This window comes from Bactrocera latifrons, unplaced genomic scaffold, assembly GCF_001853355.1.
Source record: "Bactrocera latifrons isolate USDA-ARS-PBARC rearing strain unplaced genomic scaffold, ASM185335v1 scaffold_718, whole genome shotgun sequence".
NCBI classification, from domain to species: domain Eukaryota; kingdom Metazoa; phylum Arthropoda; class Insecta; order Diptera; family Tephritidae; genus Bactrocera; species Bactrocera latifrons.
This window is the reverse complement of record NW_017537399.1, coordinates 62,958-79,427: the sequence shown is the minus strand read 5'-3', so window position 1 is coordinate 79,427 and position 16,470 is coordinate 62,958. Positions and strand designations below refer to the sequence as shown.

Below are 16,470 nucleotides of genomic sequence, written 5' to 3'. Positions count from 1 at the left end.
GCTTTCCGCTGCATGCTGACGCATTTGGTGCAAACGAGCCTCTCTGGCTTTCTCTAGTTCTGAGGCTCGGCTTTCCGCTGCTACTAAAAAGCGTATTAAAATATTCTACGTTTCAGTACCACTTAAAAAGTTACAAACATACATACATACATACATACATACAAGTGAAGCTAATAAAAGCGTATTAAAAAAGCATAATAGGTAAAACAAAAAATATATATATTCCTTAAAAAAAATGTAATTTATCATCCCTATTTTTAAGCAAACTTAATCGCTATCAGTTTTTACGAATAGCATTTTTCACTAGATTGTATAATATCTGACTCATCACTGAATAAAATCGTCTCATTATATTTTGCTTTTACAATTGCTACATTGCTTTTAGTCAAATGTAGCTTGCTAGAGATCTTTCTTTTGGAAAATATTCTGAAAGAAGCTTTTATTACTTATTTTTATTAGTCATATCACTGTATTTCATATTGTTTTAATAGATCAGTAACATCTTGTTGAAATTTAAGATCACGATCTAAACTAACATCTCTTTTAAATGGTTTCCTAGTTTTCTCCCTAGTACAAAGCCCTCTTGATCAAATTTAGCTGCGAATAAATTGGGTGCATTGTTTTCTTTGTCAGATTGAAAGTCATATTTGAAACTAATTTCCTCACAACTTTTAACTTCTTCTTCTTGATTGGCGTCGTCACCGCTTACGCGATTATTGCCGAGTTAACAACAGCGCGCCAGTCGTTTCTTCTTTTCGCTAAAGTGTATGCATCTGGTCCCCCTCCTAATGAACTGCTAATTTTCAAAATAGGTGATTTTACGAAATTTCTCTGGATCACTTGACGAAGTTTGACCCAGCTACTACACAATTAGTTTAAAATAAATTAGCTCACACTTCATTACGACACTCTTAGCCAAATTTCAGCTGCGTACCTTCTGTCCTTTAATTTAATTTAAACAAAACTAGTTTTAATCGATAGTAACAGTTTTACACAAGTACAAGTACGCAATTTTACAAATTTCATTAAAAAAATTGGGATGTAGTTTCATGGCTTCTTTCCCAATAACCTCCAGTGTACATCCAATCTTCATGTTTTGTTAAAGGATTGACATGGAATTTGAACCATCTGAAAAATATGAAAAATAATGATCAAATATTAAAATGTTAACGTTTCAACTAATAAACATATATTAGTAATATGAGAAGGAATAATAATTATTATTTTAGATGAAAGATATCATATGAGATCAATTGAAACAGTAATTCTAAATACTATGATTAAATACAGGCCATTAATGCTATTATCTTATAGATTGGATAGCTGATATAATAAAATTATCTTTTTTTATTATTGTCTTTGTTTTATACCCTTGCAACGAGTTCCTACAGAGTATAGGAATTTTTTTCACCTATCACTTGTATGTATTACCTAAAAGTAATCGAGTTAGAAATGGGGTTATGTATATATAAATGATCAGGATGAAGAGCCGAGTTGAAATCTGGGGAAGTGTCTGTCTGTCTCTCCCTCCGTCCGAGAGTGCAAGATCAAGGTACAGCCCTCTAATAGGTTTAAGGCTCAAGATAAATCATATCAAAACCCTCACAGTTTGAAAATGAATGAAATCGGATGTTAAACCCTCTCACTAGTTTTTACTTGAAGTACAAATGAGTCAAAAGAATATATTTTTTGACGTGCACCGAAATGTGTACTCTTCATTAATACTCTTAAGACTAACTTATTATACGGTTCTTACTTATATTTATAACAGGTGGCGCAAAAATTACCTCCCGATGTTTTTTTTGGCAAATTAAAAACTTTTTTTTAAAAATGATAAACTTTGATTCTGCCTGTGAATTATTTTTATTTGGTCTTTTAAATTTTTTTACATCAAGTCGAGAATATGATATCATGTAAATGGCCGTCGCCATAGTTTATTGTCATTTGAGCCCCTTTTATGACCAGAATTTCCGGTGATAGGTCCTCACATTCTTGACGGATATTGTCTTTAAGAGCTGCAAGGGTCTGAGGCTTGTTGGCATAAATCCACGACTTCAAAAAGCCCACAAAAAGAAGTATGAATCGGTCAATCAGGCGATCTTGCTAGCCAGTCCAAATCGCCAAAACGGGAGACTAGGCGTCCGGGAAATGCATCCTTTAGCATATCGGTTGTGGCACGCAGTGTAGCGTACCGTTGTTTATTTACGTGTATTTCGCATGTGTTTAATACATAAATATCTAAAAAGAACTGACATTAATGGTCAATTGCAAAATTTATAGCATCTTCTGATAATCTTCTGACTTTTGCGGTATCCGTTTCTAACTAGTATGTTTGCTTATTACTAACTGATAGTTTGCTTGGATACAGATGTGTATTAAATTATTTATTTGGGTTTGTTTACATAATATGTATATATTACTATATTATAGTATATTGTTTGCTTAGAGACATTCCCTTTGTTCTAAAAGATTGCTGTGGTATTCAAATTCAAGGTTGTTTCTATGTTTGTTTGTGTGGGATTGTTTGTTGTAGTGATAGTGTATTTCTATTGCTATTGTGATACATTCTGTTTATATCATAAGGAATACGTTCCAAAAACCAAACTCTATAAGTCACTCATAATACCCGTCCTGCTATATGGTGCAGAGGCTTGGACGATGACAACAACTGATGAGTCGACGTTGCGAGTTTTCGAGAGAAAAGTTCTGCGAAAGATTTATGGTCCTTTGCGCGTTGGCCACGGCGAATATCGCATTCGATGGAACGATGACATACGACGACATTGACATAGTTCAGCGAATTAAAACACAGCGGCTACACTGGCTAGGTCATGTTGTCCGGATGGACGAAAACACTCTCTGAAAGTATTCGACGCAGTACCCGCCGGGGGAAGCAGAGGAAGAGGAAGACCTCCACTCCGTTGGAAGGACCAAGTGGAGAAGGACCTGGCTTCACTTGGAATATATAATTGGCGCCACGTAGCGAAAAGAAAAAACGACTGGCGCGCTGTTGTTAACTCGGCTATAATCGCGTAAGCGGTGTCTACGCCAATCAAGAAGAAAAATACGTTCCTTAACTCACTCCACATATACTGTTAAAAACTACTAAAAGTACGATAAATCAATAATCAAAAGCTTTAGGGACATTAAATTTAACCACTGAGATGAAATTAGACAGCTTTGTAAAAACTGGGTTCAGAAGAGGACAGTGGGAGTGGGTCAAGTTAAGGAAGATAACATTCCTTATCATACTCACGAAACAAAACATATCAAAAAAATCCTTATCAGCTGCAAACATAAAAACATTTTTAAGACCTTATCCAAATATATTTATCCGCTTAAAATGTTGTGTTGATAGTAAAAATAGTTGTAAGCAAACCTTTAGTCTTAGTATTGCCATCAAACGTGAAGGTGGAGACTCAACAAATAAATAAAATAATAAACACAATATTATTATTATTTAACTGGGGTCTTAACCGGGATCGCAAATCAACTTGCTTTCCAGGCAGTCTTTGAAATATAAGACTTAAGAAATGAAAATCCACGGAAAGACACAGCAGGTTCCTGAAAAATTGGAACAAAAACAGAATTCTGAGGGACCACTAAAAACTGGATCACATCAAGAACTTCCAGAAGGAAAAAAGGGCAAACATCCACGGCAGTCGTAGAAAATCAGAAGCAGTTACGATAACATCAGAAATGGCACAACTATGCGCACACATCGACTAACTCAAAGTTTGCAGCAGCAAAGCATTGAGGTGCAGAATCGACTATTAGTGATTGATTCAAGCGAATCGCTTAATGGAGTATCGACGGTCGATCAACACGAAGCAATACGCTTGCACATTAACGACCCCATGGAAGTTAACCTGGACTTATTCAAAGTACTTCCACGGTTCGATGGAAACAAATGTCAATATAGATCCTGGATATCGCAAGTATGGACCTTTATGGTCAGAATAAAAAAATCAGAATACAGAGGAGTTATCAGCCTAGAAATTATAATCAATTGCAACAACAAGTTGCACCAAAACCGAGGGAAGTGGACAATTCGGATCAGTACCAGAGACCAAGATATTATTTCAACTAACAAAGGAATCCTCCTCAACAACCAAATTCATTTAAATGGGATTGGAACGTATCATCGCAAACCTTCAATTACAAGCAGAGCACGATGGACATTTTGAGACACGTAGTACTTTTTTAGGATGATGAGGTGACATTCATCAGAAATGGCTGTCGGGCTAATGACGCAACCGCCTCCATCTCGTTAAAACCCTGGCAGGCCTCAGAAGCTGCTGACTGAGAGTGAGACCGATAGGGCACGACGTGAAACGAAGAGACCTGAACCAGTGGTTAAGCGGCAAAGGTCGCATGAGAGACTTTTTGTGAAAACACTAAAAGCGCTGGTGCAATAGTACTTGGAGTGCTCGATCGCAGCAGGAAGGACGGTGCCATCTCCCACGAAGAATGGAAGAGAGTAGCGGCAACTATCTCTTCAGTCTTCCTCAGTGTGGTTAAAGGAAACCCTACGCTACCCTCAAATATGTAAATGCCGGTTGACACCATGGGCTGCACAAGCTGACAAGATGTGCCGATGAAAGATTGGCTATCTTGTATAAGAAGGCAGTCTCCGAGGTATGGAAGGTTTGGAAGGGAGCCAGACTGAAGGCCGTGGATAATAGGCCGAACCTTCTACAGCGAATTGGATCGAGGAAACCTCAAGTACTGCAACCCCTCACTTCCTACTCATGACTGGAGGGTTATAAGCCTGGAGAGTACCGTTGAGCCGTATGGGCAGGCGCTGATAATGTTTAACGCGGAGTCCATCGGTCCTCTCATCAAAACCAAGGGAGCCATCAGCTATGGGTTCGAAATGGTAGTGCTTAAGGTACTCCCGGCGGACACCAGAGCTGATGCCACCCAAGATGCGGGGAGAAGGCAGACGGCGTTGGTGATGGTCAACCGACCATGGAAAACGACCCAAACCTCTCGGACTTTTCGAGTCCTGGAGGCGGTTCGTCGATCGGCGACTTCGTTTTCAACCTCGAACAATTGTTTGAGGTTATAAGGATCGATCAAGATATGAGCGCTGAACTAGCGCTTCTTGAGGAAAGTGTGAAACGTGAAACTCCTCCGGATTTACCTCCAATACGCAAAGGCGGCCTCCGCCAATCTATTGCTTCGTCTGGAGAAAGATGAAGCCGATGTCGTAATGATCCAGGCACCATGGCTAACTGGTAACGGGATCTCTGGATTGACGAGAACCATAAGCTGCTCGCGACCAAGGATTCAGGCCTGTATGCTGGTCAGAAATGAATTAACGGTAAGATAAGTTCAGCAACTCTGACGTAGTGACAGTAAAATTAGAGTGTGACACCAGAAATGGCTGGCTTATCTCCGTGTACATGTCATATGATGATGAGGTGGAACAACCTCCCTTACTGCTAAGGAAGACCTTGGCTGAAGCGTCCCGGAATGATGCCGGCGTCATCATCGGTTAGGTCGCCAACTCACGACACTCAATCTGGAGTAGCTCGGATACCAACAATAGAGGTGACTCGCTTTTTTGATTTTATTGTTAGCGAAAATGTTCGCATCTGTAATAGGGGAAATTTTTCAACTTTTGTGAGCGCAGACTAAATCTGGGGTAGCTCGGATACCAATTATAGAGGTGAGTCGCTTTTTGATTTTATTGTTATCAAAAATCTTCGCATCTGTAATAGGGGAAATTCTTCAACTTTTGTGTCCCTGGGTTATCTCAAGGAAAAAATGGAAAGTGGGGCCTGAGCAGTGAAGAAACACTTCAGATTCTCTTAGATGCTCACTTTCCCAGCAATACGTCCTCTGGGGAGGTATTTCTCGGTGTGTTGCATGTTGATTGCATGGACTTTGCCGACAACCATGGCACTTAATGCAATTCTGAACATAACGCCCGTGGACATCGCAGAAGGTGTATTCCGCGAAGGTAGCTATTAGGCTCAGGGAATCTCAGTTCTAAAAGAACGTGTATCTGAACACTCAGATATCCTTATAAACTTTGACTGCATATGGGATCATCTGTACCACGGAGTCGCTTTCTCTGCCCATATACCGTCGAGGGAGTTGTGGGTGGGAGGAAGCCGTTGGAGGAGAAGAGCAGTAAGTTTCTTTACGGATGGGTTAAAGCTTGGGGGGAATGTTGGTGGAGGAGTTTACTGTCGGAAGCTCTTTTTCAGGTTGAGGTTGCTGCCATCAAGGTAGCAGCAGGTTTGCTGCTCCGGAGGGTGCCCACCTTCAAAAAAGTGACCATTCGCTCAGATAGAAGAGCGGCGATACTAGCCTTGACTTATTTACAGTGCGTTGAGGGTTGGTCGAAGAGTCGCTGTCTCGGGCAGCGAGAGTGTTTATTATAACACTTGTTTGGGTGCCGCGCCACAACCGTAGAATGGTGACGGGTCGTGCTCCTGCATATTCTTGCATTGTACTACTGTATAGCTGGACCATCATTGGTACTTGCGCAGTCGAAAAAGCCTTTCGGCCCAAGATAGATCGCAAAAGAACTAGAGATCTCTTTGACCTCAGTAAGGCTAGCCTCTCATTAGTGGTGGGGCTCTTGACGGGCCCTGCGGGCATGCATGCTTTAAGATTGGTAATCTTACCGGACGCCGTATGCAGAAGTTGCTTGGGAGAAGATACGATAGAAACTAGCCAGCACTTCCTTTTTTTCTGTCCCTCGTTTGGGAGGTCAAGACTTAGACAATTGGGTCACATACCTTCAGACATCCTACCGAACTGGCAGGTGTAGAAGTTAAGAGCTTTTGCAAATTTATATTGGCTACTAATCTACTAATGTAAGTCCGAACACGGGAGTTCTATTTTCAATGGCTTCACAATGGCCTACATTTATTAGTCCTCTTGAGATCTCTTACCAGCCATCTAACCTAACATAACCCTTGTGGAAAATGACTTTGTGAATAAAGAAATTAGCGAGTTATTAAAATATGGAATTATAAAAAAAGGAAAAGCCCATATGGAATGTTCCAAAAAAAGGCACTGACGAATAAGCTACACCAAAAGGGATACTGGTAGTTGATTTCCTAAAAATAATGCTCAGACAATCACAAATAGATATATATGCGTGATGTAAATATGACTACCCAAAATTTAGGAAAAGCATAAGTATTTTCAACTATAGATTAAGAATCAGAATTCCATCAAATTTTAATAAAGGAATCCGATAGAGGAAATACCGCTTTGGAAAATGCACTCTCATCTTGCAACGATGCGTATACGGTATTTTACGAAAATGTATTGGTAAATTTGCAGATGTATATGTGGAGATCACCACTCTACAATAATTATAATAATTATTCCTAATTTTTATTTGTACTGTACATAACAGTTATTCGTACTATACTTCTTAAGTTTGTCACTTTATGTAATTTATCCTAAAACTTAGCGAATGTAATAATGTTACATCAAAAGCACAAAATTGAAATATAGTTCGTCAACGACCATCAAAGTATTAACAACGACTCGCTTAGTACCGCATCACCACCAAATATATATAGACGATGTACAAGGTGGGTTCCAGGACTTAATAAATTTATTTTATTCAAAATAGTCTTCTTCTACTACAGTTTTTTGTACGGTCCAACAGCGTGTCGAACGAGTGTCTCAGCTCCTTGGCCGGTATGTCCGCCAGTATGCCGGTGCGCACGGTGAATACGGGTGTGGTTTATGGTTAAAATGTGATTTTTGGACAAATAATCGGTCACAATGATGTTCTTCGAATGTTGGATTTTGAGCAATTTTTGGTCGCCAGTCAATTTGTGCGGAATAAACTGTGCATATACCTTTCGTAAGCCCAAGTGTTCGGTCAAAATTCAATAAGTCGATGTTTTGGAGGTGTTTAATTCCATTTGCAAGAGATTCAATAATGATTTCAACTGATTTTTGATGAATTCACACACAGTTTAGATGGAATTTCCGGTGATCACGAATTTTTATTGACCCACATGTTGATCGTCATTTATGTCCTTACGACCACTTTGAAAACATTGAAATCACTCGTGCACTCTGCTACGAGATAGAAAATCATCGCCATAAACATTTTTCATTAATTGAAATGTTTCGGTAAAAGTTTTACCAATTTTAAAACAAAATTTAATGTTGGCTCTTTGTTCGAAGCTCACTTTCGCACCGATAACACAAACATCTTCTTCTTCTTTTTCTTCTTAATTGGCGTAGACAACGCCATTTTTTTTCGTTCACTGCGATGACAATTTGTCCTGCTACGTTGATGTTTGGCTTCACAATGTCGCTTAATATTCTCATATGAGGGCGATTCTCTTGCTCTTGCAAAACCTTGCACCGTGCAGAAATTGCAGAATTTTCMCTTTGGTGCAAYGGCATAACAACAAACACACGCAGAAAATTTATTGCAATGGCTGTAAAATATGTCAGAGCAAAACCCAAGTTTATTTTCCTGCCATCATATATCACTAGATTCTGCAATGGGTGCTCTCTTGGCTTTGCATATTTCGGTAAAGGATTTTTGCATTTTGTGTCATCGTGCAATCTTGCAAGAGTAAGAGAATACCGCTTTTAATAGTTGTCAGTGAAAACTCATCGAAAACACACATTGTCGGTCCGAACGACTTAGATTCCACAACATACAAATATGTTTTCAAAATGTTTTCAATGTCGGTCCGAACATAGTATTATACTATTTTCGGATACTGTACTTATTATACTTTTATACTGTTCGGACTGACAACGAAAACATGTTTTCGTGGCAAAAACTGGTTTTCGCACGAAAACTTGTGTTTTCGTCCATCTAAAATCTGTCAAACGAAAACACAGTTTTCGCTGAAAACTTCTTTAAAACTTACATTCCACTCATTGTAATCGGTGCCTGCTCTAGTTTAATCGATGTTTTTGGAAGACATGTTTTGCTGGCCCTAAATTGTCATTTGTTGACATTCCACTTACAAATACAGCTGTCGCTTGATATTCTCATATTATTGGGATTCTCTTGTTCTTGCAAAACCTTGCACCGTGCAGAAATTGCAGAATTTTCCATTTGTTGCAACGGCACAACGTCAAACACCCGCAGAAAATTAATTGCAATGACTGTAAAATATGTCAGATCAAAACCCATGTTTATTTTTATGCCGTCATATATCACTTCGCCAATGTGTGCTCTCTTGGCCTTGCATATTTCGGAATAGGATTTTTGCATATTGTCATAGATAACTTGATCAGAATCTATTTTCTTGCTCTCTCACTTGTCAGCTGGCAGGGAGCCTGATCTGTTTTCTGAGCTGGCAACAAAACAAAATCAGGGTCTCGTCAACCAGCAGTTAGTGAAAAAGGCGGGATGCCAGAAGAGCAGCTATAATTACTTGACGAACTTAGTGTGAGATGAAATTTCATTGAACTGTGCGAACATATTTTGGCAAAATAAATGTTTATGTAAATTAATTAATGATTTTGCATTTTAGCATTTACATATATATGTATGCATTTYCAAAGTGTTTAATTTAGTGTTTTATATAATTTATTAAATACCCAAGCAAATGTTATAAAAAAATGCGAGTTTTGACAGCTCTCTCTCGAACCAAAGAGTCTCGTATCAAGTTATCTATGATATTGTGTCATTGTGCAGTTTTGCAAGAGCAAGAGAATGCCGCTTTTGATAGTTGTCAGTGAAAACTCATCGAAAACACACATTGTGGGTCCGAACGACTTAGATTCCACAACATACAAATGTGTTTTCAAAATGTTTTCAATGTCGGTCCGAACATAGTATTATAAATATTTGTCAACGACAGTAGGACGACAGTAGAGTTGACAGTAGAGAGATGAGGAAGAGTGGTGATGCCACTAATATATAAAATTAAAAATTACTCAAAGCTCTAACAAACCTGACGTTATTTTACAAATAAGAGCATAAAATAGCTCTTTTACATCATTTATAATAACAATTGATAATTTAAGATAAATAAATTTACCTCTTTACTTATTTTTTGCTTAAAAAATTTCACTTTGAACAAGATATTAAAATTTCATTGAAGTAAGGTATTAGTATGGCCACAACGAAATTGTGTACATGCAAAATGGRCAACTGCGTTGTTTTGTGTACATGCCGGCCATTGTTATGTTGCTGCCCTCTCACAAACGCTCATGTAGTGTAATTCACAACGCCATTTTCAGTTCACTGTCGTACTGCTGCTGTTTGTAGCAAGCATTGTGTTCTTCACATGAAACGACTGATGCGGATATAATTGCAGAAGCAGAAGCACCTTCAGAATCGACTGAAGATGAAGATGAACTAAGCATACCCACTAAGAGAGAAGTTTTTGACTCAATTAGTGTTATACGTAAAGCACTTATGCCTTCTAAGAAATTGAGGATATTGAGCAGTATTACTTCTCAATAAGCTCCACAAAAAATGTCCAATCCAAAATAATAGACTTCTTCAAAAACAGTAATAATTAATTTAAATTAAAATTGTTTACAAATGATGTAAATGAACACGAAATGCTATAAGCAAATGCTAGATAAAAATTGATCTCTAAACTTTTGTGTACCAACTGTTTTTTTATTTTTGCATTATTTTTATGTTTGTAAAATGAATATTTGGATGGATTCACGTGTAGAAGTTCACGCAAGTGAGGAAAGTTTTCTGATCGCCATTCACTTGGGAGTGGCCACAAATGATTCCTTTACATGTGACTCAAGCAGCTCACTACTTCCGGTCTTTGACCAAGTCTGTGTAGCCTAAGAACATCCGTTTGACGGCGAGCTAAAGTGAGAAGGCGAAATATCCCCTACATAGGGTTGTGCGCAGGATTTGGGATCCGATTGATGACGACCATGGAAAACGAAATAAGGACTACGAATTGAGGGCAAGCAACTGGAATGTCCAGTCCCTTAATTGGGAAGGTGCCGCTGCCCAACTGGTTGATGTCTGCGGGAAAATAAAGGCTGCGTGTCAATTTTGGGAGGTTTGGTTGATGTGGTGGGATAGTGTTGTGTATGTGTGGATGTCGGGGGAGGTTGCTCATTTATACATCCTGGCCGCCCTAGGCGAGTATTTAGCCTAGTAACCTCTGTAGTTATTTTAAAGTTACTACCACGTTGCGGAGGCCTCTCGTACGGCGGGCTTGCGGCCTAAGATGGCGCCTCCGATACGGGGTGGTATGACATTGCCGCCAGAAGCAGGACTCATCCGAAGGGAAGGTTTGCCTTCGCGGTTGCGGACGCTGGGGTCGTCGGCTGGCAGTACGGCTTCGGGGCGCATGATGACGTTTGACGTCGGGTCCGGCAGTGGGGTGTAGCAGCATATGATGGTGACCCTCACAAACGATCTGCTGGCGTTGCTGAGGTGTCATCCCCTTGAAGATGCCACAATGTGGCAATCGATGTCGGCGGCGACATAGCACGCATTGAAGTTGTGGTGGTTCCGGAGCCAGTGCTTGCGTGTCACTACGCGGTGCTGTTGGAACTTCTTGGTAGGCTACGGTAGCGATGGTTGTTCGCGGCACTGCTACTGGGGTAGCTTCAGACCGGGAAACCGTGACGGCGGGTACAATTGGCATCTCGGCGTCCATATTGATCTGCTAAGAAATATTATTTTTAATTATCATATATATATGTGCATATAATCAGATGACCGGTGGTGTTTCGCGAGTGAGTCGTCATATGCATCGACCTTGTTTTGGTTTTGCCTTTTGTTGGTGTTTAATACTAGTTGAGGATTTTGTTATTATTTATTTTGATAATTGGCTCCGGTTACGTTTCGCTTTTATCTGCAGTTGGCAAAAAGCATAATTTAACGACCGAGATCGACTATGCGAATATGACCGCCGGAGCCGTAGTAAAGCTTCTCTATGCGGTCAAGCAGCCATTTGGTAAGGGAGAGACAATCATCATTGATTAAGGCACAATCTCCAAGCTTAGACGCAATTTCTGTGATTTTCCATCGGTACCTTCTGTGGAGGTCCTTTAAATAATTATCTTTCCATCGATTTAATAGGGAAAGCGACTCCACGTCTGGCGCAGATGGGGCCAAAATGGGCGCTCCTTTAAGAAAATGTCCTGGCGTGAGGGCAATAAAGTCTGAGGAATCTTGCGAGAGTGCAGCGAGAGGCCGCGAGTTAAAAACGGCTTCAATTCTAGTTAAGGGTGTCGTAAATTCTTCCTAATTAAATTTGTGGTTGCCTTTTTACCGCTGATTCCCATAAGCCGCCCATATGAGGAGCGCTTGGGGGGATAAACTGCCAATTGATACCTTGCGGAGCGTATTTTTGGACAATGTCAGGTGAGACTTGTCTTGTGAAGTCCACAAACTGTTTTTCGGTAGTTCTTTGAGCTCCGATAACGGTTTTACCATTATCGCTCATGAGTTTTGATGGAAAGCCTCGTCGTCCGACGAAACGAGCAAAAGCCGCAAGAAAAGCCACCGTCGTCAGATTCCTACATTGCTCAAGATGTACTGATTTTGTCGTGAAACAGACAAAAACAGCCACATAGCCTTTCATGACGGTAGGAGACCTTAGCATGGATGCCTTTATCATAAAAGGCCCAGGAAAAATTACACCTGGGGTGGTGAAAGGCAAAACAAACTTCCAGTGTTTAGGTGGAGGTATTGCCATAATCTGCGATCGCATTTTCTGCTTATGCATAGTGCAGATTTTGCACATGAAAATGCACTTCTTTATTTGGGGTTTCAGTCGGGGTATGTGCAACTCTTGGCGAACCATGTGTTGCATGAGACGATGTTCGGCATGGGGTATTAGTACGTGGATATATCTAACAAATAAAGTGACGAAAGCATACCTCCCTGGTATGATTATAGGGTGGCGTTCATTATACGTCAGGCTTGAATTAGCAAGCAGAACCTTCGCACGAAGTAAGCCTTTCGTGTCTAGAAATGGGTTTAGAACTAAGAGTGAACTCTTTTCATCAATAGACTTCGATTCTCTTAGTAATGCTACTAATAGCGCCATTGAAGTAGCGCGTTTGGGTTGATGCGATAAGAGCGACCTTTGCTTTTTGTAAGACTTGGTGCGTCAATCCATCGCAATGGAGATAAGTTGCTCCTTTAACTTTAAGTTTCAGCCGCTCTAAAACCTTGAGCATATAGCCGATTACCCGGAGGGCTCGACCGAAAGATGAAAATCATTCACGGATGTCAGTGTCATCCAGAGTTGCATGATAAGTATCTGCGAGATATCGTTCAAATTATTACCGAACTGGGACCATTTTTCTAAGCGAAGAGGATTCACTTGCTCGTCCCAGTCGGTTCCGTCTAGCCATAATTCTTGTATCGGAATTTTCGCTTGTATCATGATTGGCGAAAGCCATCCTGCGGGGTCGAAAAGTTTTGCCATCGGTGATAAAATTTGTCTCTTTGTTATGGCGGATAATGCGGACATTGACTCTGTGTTATATAAAAACTTGTCAGATATCGCATTCCGTTGGATGCCTAGTATGTTTGTGGTACTTTCGTTTTCGAATATAAGGAAATTAGTATTAAACAAATGGTGTTTTGGAATTCTTTTTAAAATATTGGGGTGATTAGCTGAAATCTTTTTTAATGGATACCCTGCGGGGTTGAGGGCATTTATTATCTGTGATAAGGTCTCGTATGCTTGTGGAAGACTGTGGCTTCCAGACAGGATATCATCTACATACGTTTGCATTCCTTCTAACTCCCAAAATTTTCTCAGTTGTGAATTGAGGTACTCGTTTGAGGTTTCCTCAACTTGAGTGGTCATTGTCCACTTAAGACCCATCCGAAAATGATATTTTGCGCCAGTAGTGTTTTTGAAATTTTTCAACACCTTCTAGTATAATATGCGATATAAGATCGTTGCCTAATAGAAGGTCCATTTGAGCGGTGTGGCAGTTGGGATCTGCTAACTTTAGGTGTGCAACCATTTTACAAAAATGTCTATCTATATGATAGCTTGGAAGCATGTTGGTAAGTTGCTTTAAGACTAAGGCTTCTGCTTGAACGCGCTTATCCGCTTGAGGGGGAATTAGGGTAATGGGGCAGATTTTATTTGAGTTTTGTACTACTCGTCCGCCCATTCCCGTAATTTCATATTTGGCATGTTTTGCTGGCAGTTTTAGCCTATTTTGTGCCCTAGACGCTATGATCCTTGGTCTATAGGGCTTTTAGTTTGAACAGTTCTCTTCGATGTTCGATGGAGACAACTGCTGTGGGTAGTAGTACTCTGCTATGATTTTCGCTGTGTAGCGTTTGAGTTTTTAATGCCTTTGAACAGCATGGTGTCTCTTGGCACATTGCTGGAGTTTTTGTTTCGGGAGTTGCTGTTGCAAATAAACCCGTGGCTTTTTTTGAAAAAGCACTACTTTGAGACGAGTTGGGAAAGTTATTGAGGTGTAACATAGAATGCTGCCTTTTGTGGCAAGATTGTGTGAGTAGGACAAGCAGTTTGTGCAGAGTCTTTTTGACCTGACAAAGCTCTTCCTTTCATTCACATTCAATTTTTTTAATTTTTCGCAAGCTTTTGGCTTATGCAATCCTGTACATAGTTCGCATGATGTGAATTTGTTTTGTTCAGATGTGAACGTTTTTGTTTCGAAAAAACTTCTGTTTAAATGTATGTTGCTTAAGGCTTGGGGTCTACTAAAGCTTCGGTTTAAGTCGTGTTGAACGTTTTTAGTTCTAACTGTTTTTTGCCATGTTGGGCAGTCTCTTCTTGATGAGACCGATGATTTTTCTGGAAAGGTTGCGTTACTTGCTTGTCGCTCAATATAAAACATGTCCCGGAAGGACGGCCATTATTCATAACCTCCGTGAAATATTTCCGTATCACACGCTGGTACTTTGAGATGAATGCCTGAACTTGCCTCTTGGGCTTGCAGTTGTGGTAACTCTACTCTACTGTGTGGAGTAGGTGCATTTCAGAGAAATTTTACCCACTTTCAAGAAAAATGCACAAGTGACTGGATTGGAAAACACCGTTTCCAAGATGCAATCCGATCTCAAAACAAAAAGTTGCGTTGGAATCAGGAAGTACTAAGTCAATTTTTCCGCACTATTGGAAATCCCGAATCGAAAAAGGCCGGAATCGACCCACCCTCTTGATGATGTACTTATAGGAGCACATGATGAATCAAAAGCTATAATGGCACGAGATGAACTCACTTCATCAAATGACCCAAATTTTTATCTAAAATTATTGGATACCAACTCACCCAGTTTACCAGAATCTAATAACACAAAACCACTAAGAATCAGATGTAATGCACAAAAAAGGTGCATTCTTTTTTCTCATCAACCCTATTCATAATAAATCGTCGTATACTAAAATAGAAGTATTATCGATTATAGCAGAATTGTTCAACCCAGCTGGTTGGCTCATCTCTGTTGTAGTTGCAGCTAAAATGATAATGCAACAGATATGGTTTTATAAATCCGAGTGGGATGAGTGTATAAAACCCATCTCCATCGATGGAAAATCTTCATAAAGGAAGCCCAGATTTCACAATTGTTCTTTCATGCCTTAGCAAGCCCTAATGCACATGGACAACCTTTGTATCCCATCGAATTTCCAAAATCGCAGAAAAGGTTGGAACCGAAACTTTAACTCACGTCGAAAGTCAAGACAATCCGTCAGATCTTGCTCCTCGCGGAAGCATTCCTCTGGAAATGGTTAATAATGACCTCTGGTGGCACGAACACCAATGGCTAACACTCGACCCGAAATATTGGGCCAGTTACCAAAAAATGGATCGAACAAAACTGGAACTCCGGCGAATCAAGACCTTTGTGAACAAAACACAAAAGGATATGCTGGATAGATTCTCATCCTGAATGCGTCATTCAGTAAATCACAACAGCCATACACAACGCTGGAATAACTCCAGAAGAGTTCAACACTAACCCCCTCACCAAACTAATTATTTTATCCCAAAAGAAGAATTTCCAGGAAGTGTATGAAGCGTTAACCCAAAAACCCAGCATATCCCAAAACAGTACAATTTTGACCCTAAACCCTTTAATCGAACCCAAAGGAATAATGCGAGCCATTGGTCGGTTAAGCCAGAGATCGTAAAGTATAGAGAAGGTGCAGGTTCGACTGCGAACATTTGTGAGATTTATAGTAGGGAATCCACTTCATAACAACAGAACTCACGCTGTTAAATTTTAACAGTTCTCCACATATTCAACTCAGAATATGAAGAGAAATAAATATATGTATTTACGGCATATGATGAAATGGCATATATGCCGAAGCCAGAGAATATGAAGAGACATAAAAATATGTATGCACGCCCATGATAATACTCCTTTTTGCTTGTTTATATTTTGTTTTACTTTTGACAGCGAAAAATGTGTACAAAACACACCTCTCACACAGAGAATATAAAGAAATTTTTTTATGTTCTCTGTCTCACATACCCAACAATATGAAAGATATATATGCATGCACATGATGATACACC

At 39.9% G+C, this 16,470-nt stretch overlaps 1 protein-coding gene across 2 annotated transcripts in view; it reads right to left on the bottom strand.

Moving 5' to 3' along the window:
* Nucleotides 1–817: 817 nt before the first annotated feature.
* The window catches only part of LOC108976041 (oxysterol-binding protein-related protein 2-like), a 31,992-nt gene continuing 16,339 nt past the window's right edge, over nt 818–16,470 (bottom strand). For both annotated transcript variants that reach the window (XM_018944940.1, XM_018944941.1), the window contains one exon: nt 818–1,128. In XM_018944940.1, coding sequence (XP_018800485.1) covers nt 1,026–1,128 — 103 coding nt within the window. In that variant the 3' untranslated portion in view covers nt 818–1,025. The remainder of the gene's footprint in view (nt 1,129–16,470) is intronic.